The sequence below is a fragment of the Lissotriton helveticus genome, chromosome 8, assembly GCF_964261635.1.
Source record: "Lissotriton helveticus chromosome 8, aLisHel1.1, whole genome shotgun sequence".
NCBI lineage: Eukaryota > Metazoa > Chordata > Amphibia > Caudata > Salamandridae > Lissotriton > Lissotriton helveticus.
The window spans coordinates 1,468,970,080-1,468,986,726 of record NC_136069.1 but is presented as its reverse complement, the minus strand read 5'-3'; the positions used below and the strand labels follow the sequence as shown (position 1 = coordinate 1,468,986,726).

Here is a 16,647-nt window from a genome sequence, read left to right as displayed (position 1 = left end):
GGAATGGGAGGAGATTGACCAATGTGGGTCGGCTCGAGACCTTGTTAGCCCCGAGTCAAACCCTTAGTCAAAACCGGTTTAGTGGACTGGAGGCTGTCGATTGACTTCATGTACATGTAGGGGTTTCCTCAAATACAACTGCCCCACCACGAAGCAGAATTACCAGTCCCTCTAGGCTTCTTCAGTTCCCAGGTCTCGAACTGCCAATCTCGGTTGTAGCAACTCGGGGGGGCAACATAGAAAATGGTCAAGGCCCCGATTCCTCTCAAGGTGGGTTGATCCCCTGTAGCGGCTCCACTAGGAATCTCAAAATTGTCTCGTGGAATATAGCAGGCTTGTGTAAAAAGTTATCCCTACCGGACTGGAATCCTTTTATTGATGACTATGATCTGTGTATATTCTAGGAAACATGGAGTCTTGAGCCATTGTACAAGCCAGGTTTTTCTTGTTTCCATGTACCAGCTATATCCTCCGGGCGCGGCCGTCCATCTGGAGGGCTGATAGTTTGGGTTAAGGCTGCGCTCAACTGTAAAATTACTCACCATCCATGTGTATCACCGGACCTGTTGAGACTAACAATTAAGGACTCAAAGGACAGCGTCACTTTGGAACTTTTTAACATTTATGTCAGAGGCTTGTAAGGGGGGCAAAATCCCCAACCATCTCCATTTTGTCTGAAATACTTTCATCCTGCCCTTCTGACTCCTTATTTTTGATCGCCGGAGACCTAAATTATACATTTGAGCCTCTGGCGGTCAATGATGTTGTAGGAATACATGATGAGGATGCTAGATGGGGCATACCACTATTGTTGATCCTGCCAGTGAAGAAATGGTCGCCGATTGTCATACAATTAAATGCACTAACGCTGGAACACGGTCTAATAGCAGTTAATGGGCGTACGCCCTCTGACTATTTGGGAGCCAATACATACAATAGGGTTTCCTGTCCAAGCATAATTGACTATATTTTGGCTGATAAAAGGTTATGGAAATATGTGATTGATATTCTGTCATCCCATCTATTCACAGCGATCATAATCCTTTGTCCCTTTGCATGCGGGAATTGTTGCAAAATATGGAGCATCTGATTAGTACTAGAGTTCGGATGCTAACAAAGGCAATTATCCCATCTAACTGTGAAAGTTATATCAAATGGCAAAAATTCATTTTGAATGAACAGAAAATTAGTGCCCTTGGGGAAATTGTAAGTTACCAGAACCTCAAACTTTCTGTAGCCTGTACGAATGAGGTGGGGCCCCCTGGGGTGGAGACAATTTATGCTAAAACAATTGACCTGATGGGCTCTCTCTTTCTGGAGACCCGGGCCCCTAAAAAGTACCCCACGAACAGGAAACCAATAGAGCAGTGGTTCAATAAGGTTTGCAGGAGGAAAAAGTCCATACTAATACTTGCTATCAAAACCCGCAATCCTGCTGAGGTACGCTCAGCAAGACTCCAATATAGGCAAGCCATCTTAGAGGCGAAAAGGGCATGGGAGGAATCATACTGGGCTAGCCTGAAGACAGCGAGCCAGTTTAAGAATGGCGAGCTCTTTTGGGCATTGGTAAGAAAATCCAATGGTTGCGACCCGGACCAAATCCCTTATTACATCACTGACAGGGAGTGGTTTGATCATTTAAGGAGATTGTATACAGGGAACGAGGTTATAGAGAGAAGTGGGCACTCAGGTCACTCTATGGCATCTATGTTGACCCCTCCAGGCTCCTTTGACCCTGTAGGGAAAAATGAGGTGGTGGCGGCTCTAAACAAAATTGTATCAGCTAAGGCGCCGGGACAGGACTGAATACCAGGAGATCTGTTTCGAGCCAATGCTGAGCAATGGGCCATATACTTTGCATTTCTGATTAATGCCTTCCTCGAGGGATCACCAGTCCCAAGTTCTTGGAAAGGGGCTGAGGTGATCCCCATTTATAAGAAGGGGCCCAGGGGGGACCCTGCCAACTTTCGCCCAATAAGTCTTATTGATGCTGGTCAGAAGGTGGTTGGTAGGGTTCTCTTGGAGAGGATTCTTTTGTGGGCGGAGGAGAATAATATCTCGCAATTCCAGGCGGGGTTCAGGGCAAGCACGAGCACAATCGACCAGGCTTTTAGGCTGGTATTACTCCATTGGAAGGTTGTAACCATTGGCAAGGGCGGTCTTTATCTCGCATTTATTGATTTGAAGACCGCCTATGACCTGGTTCCACGAGAGCGTCTTTGGATGGTCTTGCAGGAGTTGGGGTTTCCCCTGCCCATCCTGAACCTCTTGGCCCGTATGCAAGACGGAAATTATGCTCGTATCAGGTGGGGCACCCAGGAACAAAAAACAGACAAAATCCCTGTGAATAGAGGCGGCCGCCATGGATGCGTCTTGGCTCCAACCCTATTCACGCTATTTGTGAATGGGGTGGTTTCTTTTCTATCAGAAATCAATGCCGATGCCCCTGTTTTGGCTGGTGATAAAGTCCCCGCATTACTTTTTGCGGACGATACGCTGCTGGTATCGAAAACTCCGGCGGGCTTACAGAAGTTATTAGATCGGTTCTGTCTTTTTTGTAACTTGAGGGGCCTAGTAATCAACACCATCAAAACGAAGCTCCTTTATTGTAATCCGAGCAGGTCGGTTAAATCCACGCTCACACTTGATGGGGTGCCCCTAGAGCGTGTTAAAGTTTTTGACTACCTGGGGATTAGAATCTCGGACAAATTGAAATGGCAGCCGCACATTGAAAAAATGACCCTAAGCCACAAGCGGGTTGTGGGAGTTATTGGGAGAGAGCACCGAGCCTCAATCTCCAGACCTATCGCCCCTGCCCTGGAGATCTATGAAAGGCTGTAGGCTGCGCATTATATGGAGCCGAGCTCTGGGGCTTCAATAATGTAGACGCCCTTGTGACAGCAGAAAACAAGTTCTTTAGAGAGCTTGTTTCACTTCCCAGGGGAACGCCTAGCAAACCCCTTCTGAGTGACCAGGGCCACCGCTCAATTAAGGACCTAATCAGCTTGCGTCCCCTTCTTTACTGGGCTCGCCTTTGGCATACCCCTGAGTTATCCAGATATGCAGATGGCCTAAAAGAAGTAATGAATCTCCAGGGATCTGACAAGATCGCTTGGTTAGCAAATATAAAAAGGCTTCTTTTGGCCACCGGCCTCAATATTGCATGGGAGTCAGGGGTCCCGTTGTCTAAAATGGAAATTAAGAGAGTATACTGGACATGGATTGATAAACAGGATCATAGAGATCCTAATCTGGGTAGACTGACTGACGAGTTCCGCCAGCACAAGACAGTGCCTCGTCTTGAGCCTTACCTGGATTTTATCCAGAAACCTAGAGACAGGGCCCTCTTCATTCCGTTCAGAATGGGAACTCTTCCTGTTCATGAACGCACAAGCAAGTGGAAACCTCCCAACCAAACGTCTGCTGATTGCCCATATTGTGTAGGGGTATTCCACACTTCTTCTTTGTATGCCCGGCCTACACTAAACCTAGATTGAAGTGGTTGAGACCTGTCTGTCGATAGCTCGAGACCAGGAATCACTCGACTGCCCTCAGAATTCTTCGAGCAGATGTAAATACCATGTCAGCTTGTGGGGTGGCTAAATATTTAAGCTGGGCTTGGCTGCTAAGATCGAAAGCCCTATGATGAATCTGTATAGTTACCAGTTTTTAAGCTCTCACCAAAGCTGTCTCTGGTTTAATATATTTTTACTATTTTATTGTAAAAATTGTCATTGTAAATTTTTTCCTGATTATATTTTGAATGAAATGTGTTTTTAATTGTGATGTGCTTTTTAAGATATTTTATATCGAAATAAAGCTTTGTTGAACTGAACTGAACTATATTATAGAAGTCAGAATGCAGGGAAAAAAAATGAGGAAAAAAAAGAACCAAGAAGGGCAGATTAACCCTAATATGTACAAACTATGGAGCATCTGGTGGATACAACCCTAACAAGTCACAAACATGAGGTTTTCGTTGTGAGAATACACAATACCAGAAAAATAAAAAGTAATCCTGCAAGTTTAAAATGGTACTACCTATTGTGTCTTTAGAAATAATTTTCAATTATTGGCTCTGTATTTCATTTCCTCAAGGAATATGGACCACTGTGATAATTAGACTACATGTAAACACAAAGTACCTCTTGTTCTACTGCTGTCCACACTTTCTTCATCTCTAGACCGAAGAAAAGATGGTAGAAATAAAGAATGTTGAGTAACCATCATGTGAAGCATTGGCAATGGGATAATTTCTTTCTTTTCAGGGCTTTCCGTCTCATATAGTATGTCAATGGCGGTCGTAAGAGTTCTAAGAAAAGCGTAATCCCTGTAGCGATATCTTAAAAACATCAAAACAAACAGAGTTAGAAGAATAACAAATACAAAAAATACAAAAGAAAACTACAGATAATATGAAAAAATTATGACTTGGGTAAGATCAGTACTTCTAAACAAAGACATCACCACACTATTTGCCATGTAGTAAATATCTAAGGGAAATGCACTTAGAGGCTCTTTAAAGCACATTGAACACCTATGTTGCCTCTAACATTTGTGGGAAGATGCAAGTGTACCTTAGCGAGTCCAGTACTTCTAGTCCTATGTTTCCCTTCCCCAACACTCATGAGATAGGCCCATTAGGTCATGGATAAAAGCATATTTTTAAACTCCTAACAAACCAATCATTTGTGACACTCGCCATGTCAAGCCCCCAGCCCCCAAGAGCAAATGAACTTAGATATCTCAGTCTATTTTCTCACCAGCATTTCTTGCCTGAGAAAACCTAACACAATTTCCCAATCCCACCCCATCTCCCTAGGAGGTCTGGTTAATGACTTTTGACTCCAAATGCAGGAGCAAAGCATTGATACATTTCAATGTGATTCCCTAATAGGAGGGGGCTCCCCTCATGCACTTTGTAATAAGTGAAAGAAACCCTTTGATGAACCGGAAAGACCATTTGTTTGCAGGCTGTGCAATAGTAAAATTATTTTGGACAAGAGACCCCAAGTTACTTAACAATAAATGTAGTTATAAAACAATAGTATTCTTTATGAAGACACATGCATATTTTTATGTTCCCCTATGTCAGGCGGTGAATACTCAGTAAAACACACTCCCATTCATACTTCCCTGTCCCATTAGGTAACTGAATTATTCTTGTAGATTCCATGTGGGTCTGATTCTAAATCAATTTTTTAAATCTAATTGCCTGTACTGGGAGGTGAGATTACCTGCTTGTGAATTTATGAACAATTCAAATGATATACAACTACACTGACAGATAAAAAGCTCTTCATTAATAAAATTGGGACTTCTTGGTGTGCTAGGTAATCATGCCAGAAACAGGAATGCCAGGCTTTGTTTTTCAAATTCAATGATCCCACCGTTCATGGTATGGAAACCCCGATTCTGGATCTAACCCCACCATCTCATGGGTTAAAGGAATAGACACTGGCACAAAAATAGTGGGCTGAGGTTGGCTAAAGGCTTGAGATAGGCCAAGCTTCAAAATTAGGTTTTTGTGTGGGCCATAATGTCCTAATCATTAGATTCAATGGTGTTGGGCATAACATGGGTATACATACAATACCAAGGAACATATGTGCATGCATGAACATTCACTGCTTGTCCTTTTTTAAACAAAAAGCTGTAAAATAACAAATAGGAAAAAAACACCTATTTTGTACCACACACAGATATCTTTCAGCTTTAGCAATAATATTTTCAATACAGACAACATATTTCAAGGTTCTAACCATGACTGGTCGAGTTTCAAGCAGGACGAAAAGTTCACAAATCTCTGCTCAAAGGGCAGACACAGGAATTTAATGAATCCACAGTTTGTAAAAGTCATAACATAATTGTGTTTCAGAATCCTGACCTGACGCTGAGAGATAGTTTCACTAATGTCTACAGCATCTTTTAGAATTTAAAACTGCTAGTTGTACTATATATATTTGCACAAATTTTAGACAGATTTTATATTCAACTAGTTTTATTGAAATGTATGCACTTGTTGCAGCTATTTTGTAAGTTGAAAATGTTAGGAGATCTGAGAACAGAGTAAAAAACACAACTAAAGCAGGATTCTGCAATATAGGATTGGCTACAAACCGACACTCAATAGCAAAAAAGAGTAGCTTAAAGATCTTATCGAAAGATCACAATAAATATAAACAACTTACTTGAGGCCCTTTTTTACAAAACTGTTCCATTCCTCCGCAACAACTTCTTTAAGAAAAATCTGTTGAAAAGAACCATCAAAAAAGAGTTTAAACAAATACAAATGTTTCTTTCAAAATTTGTAAGGGTGAACAGCCTCTGCTGTAACATTTAAAATAACATCATGAAATCTGTGCATACAATTTATCCGGAGTTCTTATCACGCTGAAAATGTAAACAATTTACAAACGGTGTCACAGTTCATGGCATACCCTGCGTAGGCATTTAGGTAGAAACCTGGAACAGATACAAATATTTATTACATTATTCACACATGGGCTTTGCAACCAGAAGTGCAGCTGGTGCAATGTAACGGGGCCCAGAAGGTGGAATGGGCCCAACTGCAACAGTCCATTGAGTCAAGAGAGAGCATAAGTTCCAAAGGCAAAAGGAGCATTAAAGACAACTTTAAATTTTGTTTTTATTTTGTCATTTTTGCAGTGTGTGCAAAGACAGAAGTCAAATGTCAGGCCAGCCTTCTGACAAATTGCTGCTTATTCTTTTAACATGGAGACTGGTGTTTACTTTTGGTTTGCTTACTACTATGTGAAAATCTAAATCAAGACCGTACTTGGTGACGTGAAATGCACTCTGAATCACACTTTCCACATATTCTCTTTTGTGAGCTACATAGTCTCTTGGGAAACAATGTATGCCTTTGCCACATATGGCATGTATTGATTCTAGATAGATAGGTAGATGGATCTTTTTTTCTTCAAATAACGGTAAGGCTAATTTTAGCGTTTAAGGGAGGGTTTTGGTAAAGGAAGGTATGGGGAATTTTGGAGTTTAGGGATGGATAGTGTTAAAGGGAGGTTAGAAGTAAACGTAAAAAAAAGGGGGTGTGATATATTTATATGATTTATATTTAGTGGTCATTTAAATGGAAAATATGCTGTCTGTAAATGCCAGTGGCTACCACACCATGCTTAAGTAATATATTTGTAACAATGTGCTCCTAAATGCAACGGCAACCACATACTACACCCTTATCCCTCTCCTGCAAAATGTGTGGCTCTTTTGCAATGCTTGTTCTTTGTGGGATGCCTGAATTTTTCAGAATATCTCTGACTTCAGCGATTTAACATAGATTGTAACACCACCAGTCTAAAAATTGTTCAAGCACCACTGCCTACTGGGGCCACTGGAGCTCTCACAGTTTTAGCAGCTTACTGTTAGCACTGTCTGATTCCATCAGCTGCAGGAGTCAGGTTCCTAGCTGCAGAATCTACTGAAGTACCTGCACGAGCACTGGGAAGGCCTCATTGTACGCATGCTTTGAATGGACGAGCAGTGCGCTTGCTCACTTCCCTAAATGTAGAGCGCACCAATCTGCTATAGCTGCCTGGCGCCAGCAGAGGTCAAGGAATAAGTTATGCCCATGCAGCTGAGTGGCTTTTCAAGACCAAATGATCACAGTAATCACTAGATCCATAATGACGAATGGAGGAGAGGTGATGGCAGTTAGTTCAAGAACATGGACTTTCTTAGGACAGAGAAGTGGAACTGGGAAAATTAATGATTTGAATGTCGTTTTTTCAATTTTCTGCTAAAAAATGCACTGGTTATTTTAAACAACTTCTCAGGGTAGCTAATGTGCAATTTTTATACCATAGACACAATATTTTTGAATATATACATTTGAAAGCTCACCAGAACAAAGGCACAAACTAATCAGGCAATACATATTGGCTGGACCTTGCATCGTTCCACCACCAGATATTATCAAAAGAAGTCAAAGATTGTACTTGTGGAGAAATAACATCATGAAGCATGTTTAGAAGAATTTCTTTTCTTGATTAATGCCTTTACGGTAATGATCTTTGGGACACACATCCTGTGAAAACGTTCAGATATTTTTAAAAGCTGTGGTACATAACGCACTAAATAAACCTAAAAACATAGCATATATAGATCTTATTTTTACACATCTTTGCATGTCCTTCAAAGGCTAGTTTGAAGTTAACATAACTCTTAAGGTCAAGGATCTAGAAAAACAAGCAGCTTACCAAAAGTTCCTCTAATCTTGTTAAAATTGATGCTTCTGTGTCATGCATTTTCTCGTGCTCTTTATCATTGGTGTAGGATGACGTTAAGTACTTCGTGCACGCTGACAGCAGGCTCTGTTTCCAAACTCGAGTTTGATCTACAGAATTCTTTAAAACGCTTGAAACTGCATCGGTCACAATCCAGCTGCAAAATATTAATCAAAAGCGTCACTAATTCATTGAAACATACACATTTGTACTTCTTAGGTTTCTTATCAAGAGGGTAGTTCATTCTGCCTGTTCCATTTGTAAAATAATAGCTGTCACATATGATTGTGTTTAGATAAACTCCACAAGATGCCACACAAACAGGATGATGGTTCGAGAGTTTCCATGCAGGATGCATACATCCTTAAAAAATAAAATATAACAATAATTTAAAAAAAAATCAAAATAATCCATAGAATGGTAACTGCACTACCAACTGGAGTAGGTTGATATAAAGACATGGAGGTGATTTAGAGTTAGTTGGAGAGAAAGTTTTGCCATAAATTCAAACTCAGTCAAACTTGCAAATTCCCACTCATTTACTGGTAAGGGAACAACTGAATTGTAAGGTTTGCAAACCGCTGACCTGGCAGCCCAAGGACTTCCATGTTTACAGGTGGTATTCTGCACTATTGGACACCCTGTACCCCAGAGAATCCTGTCAAGCAAGCGAGGATCCCTAATTAGTGTCCTAAAACTCTTCATTAGTAATGAAGGCTTCCGCAGACCGCCTACCAAAATGGTTAAATGCCAATAATGGGGAGTGGCCTCGTTTAACTAAGAAAAGGAAGTTTTGTTTCTGAGTTTGCTAGTTATTGCGTACTTTTAGGAAACATACTTTAGACAGAAATTGTTCACTGATAGGGACACATTTGTTTTTATAGGATGTGCATGGCTGTATCATTTGAAGGGGAACTGCAAGCCTTTTGAAAACACTTCACTGCCCCTCAAATGACAGACCATTACAGGGCTGCTTTTTCAATGCAAGAAAAAAAGAATGTTCAAGGAAAATGGCCACTCTGCAACCATGCTGGGTGTACAGACAGCTACTAGCCCTATTCAACACTAATAAGCCCCATAGTGATGCTACTGTCGCTTTAACAGCCACAAACAATAGCTGTGCGTGTGCACTGCGACGGTTTCATGCATATTTCGTTTAGTACATAGGAATTTTCAGGATCCATCTTTTGCTTGAACACACTAATGTAGGTAACCAACTGCTCGTTTGGTAATCTGAAACATACAATATTTATGTCGAATATATCTAACTTCTGAAGCAAAAATCACTATTCGTGGAAAAGTCACCAGATCTTGGCCAGGTAAATATATTTTCAACTATTTCAGCCATTGTCATGTGACCGAAGTTCCACACAGACCTGTGAATGAGAGTGTAGGGGATGTGCCCATGCTCGTATCTGAGCAAGCAGGTCCTAGCCAGGTGTCTGCTGCCTTGCTCTTTCTTACTGTTTGTGGCACATGGTTGTGGCACAAAAACAACTTTGCTGGACCTGCCAAAAGCAATCAAACTGCAAAAGACAAGGTCTCCAGCTAGAATAGTCCAAAGATAACTTTAGAGATAATATACCTGAACTGAGTTACTGCTTAAGCATGAAGTGCCCACAGCAGCAACCTCACCACACCCATGACTGCATTGATGGTCACTGGACTAATTCAAGGCATAGTCAATTGTGGTCTTACAGCTTGAGCACCCCTTGCGGGATTTACAGTTATTGTTTGCATCACATATTGTGTCAAACATCTGTATATTCTAACTAAGCTTGTGTACAGTGTACGTAAGCTTGCTGCTGTGAGATTTGCTATATCTGGGAATGGTGTGGAACAGGCTACGACCGGCTAAGTTGCTCCCTCATAAGTGTGAAGTGAAGTAAATGGCACGGTGAACCTTAACACCTAACAGTGACTGGTGATTGGCAGGCTGTGCTTCATGTGTTATGCGCAAACACCTGAGGATCAAAGAATCAGACTGACTCGTATGGTATCTCTGTAAGCTAGCTAAAGTCTCACTTCCACTGTGTGGATGTTAAGTAAATACCTTTTATGGGCACATTACTGTCCAGTTATTCCCCCGCAATACCTCAACAACCCCAGTTAAAGCTCTTGGAGCTCACCCATTTATGCACTGAGCAATAAATGATCACACAGCTATCCAGTTTATCAACTTGCAGATGATGATTTGCAAGTTTACAATTGAAAGGAGATAAGCAGCTGAACATATATTTTGTGTGTTCTTCCCCAAAAGTAAATTCCTTTGGACTGATCATTTTTCTAAATGCACTTAGCTAAAGGTTCCAGAACAACAACCTGGATAAATTATACAGTTTCATTATGCCTCTCTCTAAAAATAGGATACAACAGAGTCACAAAACTATGGCTACCAGACATTGCTAGATCAAAATAATCATTCGGATCATACTTTCTCCCACTTAGATCTTCTGCAAATGTGGTTGTTTTAAGGAAAAAACGATTTGACTGGTGAGAAACGTTTTCACCACAGTGGATTGTCGCAAATACAAGAATACTCAGTCACTTAACCCCGTGAATCAAATTAGTAATACGCCTGGAAATGTCAAATGCATGCACTGTTTAGTTAGAAAGCCCTCAAATATGGGACCTTCTTATGCACCACTGCTTCACTTCACAACAGTTTCTCTACTCCACATTACCACTTGGTGGTCACAGTATTTGTCTCAGAGAGCAGTGGTCCTTCACCCGTTGTTCAGGTACATTTGGGGGTCCACGACACCTATTCAGGGTGTCTGCTACATTTTTTAAGTATATTTAAATAAATAGGCAAAATGTAAAAATGCAACTTTAAAAAACTTTCTCCAAATGTGAATACAATTAAAATGGGAGGCTAAAAATTAAGTTGATATATTCAGATTGATTTGTGGGAGCAGTGTAAGTGCATCAAACAGAATACGACTATGGGTGGCCTCAACTGAATTTAGAAAAGCTCGAACCTTCCCATTAAATTTATAATGTATATATTATTTTATATTTCTTTTTTATTTAAATAAAATATTTCATCATTTTTATATTTGTTTGATGAATGCTTGTTTCCGTGAGTTTTGTGTATAGTTTTGCGGTTCAAATCATTGAAATTGTTTAGGTCAGGGTCCCTGAATTCCAATAATGACTCCGTGGGGGTCGCCGCATTGCGGTTAAGATTCATTGGGGTCCCTGGATTCCAACAATTATTAAGTAGGGGTCAGATCAAAAGGTTAAGAACAACTATGCCAAAGCGATCTCCTCATATGCCTTCTGCTCCCAGCCTGAAGTTACGCTTAGCAGAGGTCAAGATTCCTGGGCGTGGGGTAGGGATACTTCTTCAGCCTCCCTAACTGATGGTTCTTCAAACAGGTTCTAGTTTGTGGGCGCTTACTGCTTCGAAGCCATTTCAAAACACTGTAACAGGGGTCTCCAACCAGTAGCTCATGAGATACTGTAGCTCTCGAGCTACCTCTGAGTAGCTCACCTGTGTGCAGCCCAGCTCATTAGATTAGAAAGCTTTTGCTTGGTTGAATTAATATACATATAACAAAATTAAAATGATACAACACTAAAAAATATTAGTAGCTCTCAATGAGTTTCATTAAACAGAAGTACCTTTCAGTACAGAAAAGGTTGGAGACCCCTGTCTAAGGGCTTCATTGAGCCCCTGTGCCACTCACTAGCAGAGATGGACAAAGGATGGGTCTTCAACAAACTCAATTGTTTGACTTAGTGAAAACTTTCAATTGTTTCACAGTTTTCTAAGAAACTGTAAATGCAAGGACAGACAATAAATGAATGTATAACATTCTGGAAGCTGGTGTTGATATGTAGTCACGATCATCTACGCCTGTCTAGTCTGATTTCTTCATAGTTTACAACCCTCGTGGAGTCTCCTGCCTAACACCGCCGTCCCAAATTGGAGTGTCATAATATACAATTTTGATACTTTCCCACTGCTACCATAAGGTGTGCATTTCCCCACAATTGTTGGAATACAAATAGAGCAACTAGCCAATTAAAGAATAGCCTGAGTCCTCACATCTACTGCATGCTACCAGATGCAAACAAACTCCACTCCGGCAAACTCTGCCCTGTGCTCACCTGGTATAGAATTCAAGGTACAAGGGTAGGACTAGAGAATGGCCCAGCACCCTACTAACTGTGACTAGCTGTCAATGAACGTGCCTTCTTCTACCTTCGTTAAAAGACAAGAAACTACAAGTCCCAAATTGATGGGGTTATAAAGAAATCTTATGTTCTCCCAAAGAACAAACAGACCACAGACCTGGCAGGAAATAAATGTACCCATGGTATTGTATTACATTAGAGCATTAATATAGAGCTTATTACCCCTGTGTGAGACAAGGAGTTTTTGCCTACGTATGAAGAACGCTACACCATGTAAGGTGTGTGGTTGGTACTTCCAATGGCAAACAGACCCCCCTCTTACCCTGAAAAACCACATGTCAAACATCTCTTTTTTTTCTATATCAACTATTTTATATTAAAGCCAGATATTCAATTTTAAGATATATTAATCCCCCTTAGTGATCCCAAACTATCCTAGATGATGAAAACTGTTTTGTTACCGTTGGCAAAACTGTGACCACTACATGTTGGCACAAGGAAAGTGGCATCAAAATACTGCCTCTGAAAGAGCACATGCCTTTTTTCCTAATGAAAGCTCTATTAAAGCAATTGTTTACAGCACTGTGAATGTGGGCACACACATGCCTTTCTTATCTACAGTGAAATTAGGAGCATTAGGAAGAGACGTCAAAATATCTTATTTTTGTATATCGCAGTCTATTCTTTCTCAAATGTCTAGGCCAGCAGTTCTTGATCTTTTGACCTCTGTGTACCTTATTAGAAGGTGGAAACCCGGGCCTAAGCAATTTCGATCATTCGAACCTTATAACAATACACTAAAATACAAAACAAGTATATATCAATCAAATAAGCTAATGAATATGTTACTTAAATCACAAACACAAAATATACAAAAAGTCAATATTTTTATTGGGAAGCTTGGTGCGTTTCAAAAGATGAAGTGATACGCTAAACTCTAGCATATCACTTCTTTTTTATCCTAATGCCTGATCTCTATATAGGTGCAAACATTTGCTTCAGTCGAGGCCAACAATGACTGTGTTCAACGAACTTGCACTGCTCCCAGGAATTAAGCTAAGGATACCAACTTAATTTTTAGCGTCCAATTTCAGATTCCATCACATTTACAGATCATTTTAACATTTTCAATTGTAAATGTCACTTTTTATGTATGTTTTATTAATCTGTAATACAATAATATTGAATTGTCTAAAGATTTGTGGAACCCCTGAATAGACCTTGTGAACTGCAATAATCCGTGGACCCAGGGACAGAGCCACTGTCCTAGCGGTTTGCCCTTTCTTGCTTTTCAACATTATACAGAGTGCTTCAAGTGCCCTTACACTAAACGTCTCACACATTAATATATTGTTATGGAAATATTTAATAGACAACTTAAATACATTTTCAAAAGGCCTGCGTTGTCTGTACCAATCGCCTAGAATTGCACTACTTCCAGACAGTACCAAGTGCACTTCCAACTCAAACCCTAATTTAAATGAACCCTCCTTTCTTGAGTCATGCCAACGGAACAAAAGTGAGTGCATTTAACACCTATAGATCCCATTACATAAAGTAAACCATCAAAAGTCTTTCTTTATATGCATTCTTTCTGCTCTCAGGAGCCCTGACCATTTGTTAAGGAAATACTTTAAACTCCCTGGCAGGTCCTCCCTGCACCACTTTATTTTCCACCTTCTGAATTCAAATGTCAGGTCTGAACCGAAATATATATTTCAGTAAAAGAAAGGATTAATTGATTTGTTAAATGTGAACAGGTTAACAAAACATAATAGCCCCCAAAGTATTTTTTCTTTTATTGTTTTGATGGTATTAGAAGGTAAATCTTAACTTGAACGTGATTATGTCATGACCTAACAAACTAAGAAGACTGCATGAGACAGTAAAGGAAAAAGCAAATGTACCTTTGGTGATTTTCAGGAAGTGCCAAGATACCAGGGAGTTGATCAATGATAACTAACAGTTGTTCTTCTTCTGCAGCTGGAATTAACTTGGAGAACACCTCGAACTGCAGGGAAAGTGTTTCACTGTGTGGATTTGTCAGAACTACAGTCATCAGTTTGTTCCAAAAGGCATCTCTTAAAACCTCTAGGGCGGCCGAGGACACTAGAAAAAAGCAGAATTACCAACTCGTCATCTGTAACAGCATGCAGTCTTTACTAGTACATCATCATCCTATAAAATATGTTTTAGCAATTGGAAAACCAATCCTACATTCTGAAGCCACTCATCTCGCCAGATGCATTGGAACAGATTTAAGCTATCTCTTGATGTATGTCTTAAGAATTTTTGAGGTGTGAAAGGAAAATGCTACTGACCAGTATGCATCTGTTCTTGGCATGCAGAGCTGCAGAGTAGTACACTATACATTAGATCGCCATCTGGTGTTGGGCTCGGATGGTTGCACCTTATCGTTGTCTTGGAAGAAGTCTTTGTAGTCACGAGAAAGGTGATTCCTCCCTTGGACGATAGTGCGCATGGGCATCGACTCCATCCTTAGTTTGTTTTTTTCTACCATTGGGTTTGGATGCAACTTTTGCGCACCGATTCGAAAACTTAGTTTTATAACTTTTTCGACGCACAAAACATCTATCATCCTATTCAAACTTCGACGCAACCTGCATCTATTCGATTCTGGTCGTCGACTCGGGCCGCAGGCCTATCGACCCCGCTGGGCCTACGGCTCATGGAAAGGACGCCGTTCAAAAAATTCCCTCAGTGTGGAGCAAAATTCCCACACAGCGACAATCATAAGGTCTCGTCCAATGTGTGTTGCGATGAGGAGTTGGCCTAATGGCTAGGGCGGTCGAACTCGAAGGAGACCCTGGTTGGAGTCTTGGCAAGGACCCTCAACATCCTGTGATTCTGGGCAAATAACTTAATCTCCCGGTGCCTAACAAAAATTAATGTGTCCTCATGTAACGCAACTGGTGCTCGTGTTATGCGCATAGATACCCGATACCCTAGGGTCAAATTTGCGCTATATAAAGCTGTAAAATAAAAAAATAAAACAATTCTCATATGCTGGAGTACTAAAACATAATATCCGAGGTATTTGTTATGGAGGTGTGTTGATGTTTCCATTATTTAGTAAACAGTGTCATATTAATGTCCCAACTCATCAACAACAATTTTATGTTTTATCATTGATTTTGAGGAAAAAATATTTATGCTGACATGCGAAAGGGAACAGTGATTCCTTTAGGAAGACAAAAGGAGATCTTGTCTCTATTCCAGAAATTAATCTATCAAACCACGAATGAGACAAATTAAAAACAAAATGGGTAGACCATGCATTTTCCTGATAGCAAATGGTGATGCTAGCATCGCGCATAAAGGTCTAGACAGCAATGTAAACTCCTTCAAGGTTGGAAGGTGGCTCTAGAAGGGTAACTCAAAATTCTTTACCCAGATGTGATTCAATACTAGACCTAACCATCCAGTATCCCTGCCTTAAAATATAATATTGAGCAATGCTTTAAAAAGAGGAAAGCACAAGTCTGAATGGCATTCTATTTTAATGTAATGTGTTAATTTAGTGCTCACTCAAAACTTACTCCAGTGGTAAATCACTGGCAATGACACAAACGTATGTACGGGAACATTTGCTGAAGCTTTATCATACCAATACCCAAAGAAGAACACATCAAAAACTATGGCACAAATTCATTTTTAACGAAGACTAACGTTTTTGCTCAGATCCTTGACATTTGTTTAGAAAACTTCCTTACCAAACTGATTAGGATTGAGGGCACTGGCTCAAATATTTTCAAAATGCCATCATAGCCTTAAAGTGCGTTTGATTGCCAATTGACAAGTATCAGAATATTTGATGGAACCATCTCTATCAGCCCTCATTTGCATCTAAAGTTGAAGAGCCTTTTCACAATAATTTCAGTAATAAACCTCAAATTCAAAGTATCAAGATATAAAACTGATAATTTAATGTGTTATACATATGGCTTCTTTATATTTCCGTCCCACTCCTTCCCTGAGATACCAGGAGTGCTACCCAAAATATGCTATTATGTATCTGTGTCGTGTCAGGATAGAAGCTTAAACATCAAATCTTTCCCCTCTCCACTAGAGCAGTACACCTGAACTAGACTCTCCATGGCAAGCTGCGTCCAATAAGTTTGTGGATACTCATTTACACATCAGTTAGACTACATTTCTATAAATCAGAAAATCATAATTTATAGCACTACAAATAAACCTGAAAATGCCCCACCTTAAA

The 16,647-nt window shown here is 40.2% G+C and overlaps 1 protein-coding gene across 1 annotated transcript in view; it reads right to left on the bottom strand.

Annotated features, from left to right (window-relative positions):
* Positions 1–16,647, bottom strand: part of URB1 (URB1 ribosome biogenesis factor) — a 703,763-nt gene that overhangs the window by 251,192 nt on the left and 435,924 nt on the right. The window contains exons 23-26 of the mRNA XM_078658408.1: positions 14,315–14,516; positions 8,238–8,421; positions 6,192–6,250; positions 4,146–4,342 (exon numbers count right to left, since the gene is read on the bottom strand). Of these exons, the coding sequence (XP_078514534.1) occupies positions 4,146–4,342; positions 6,192–6,250; positions 8,238–8,421; positions 14,315–14,516 (642 nt within the window). The remainder of the gene's footprint in view (positions 1–4,145; positions 4,343–6,191; positions 6,251–8,237; positions 8,422–14,314; positions 14,517–16,647) is intronic.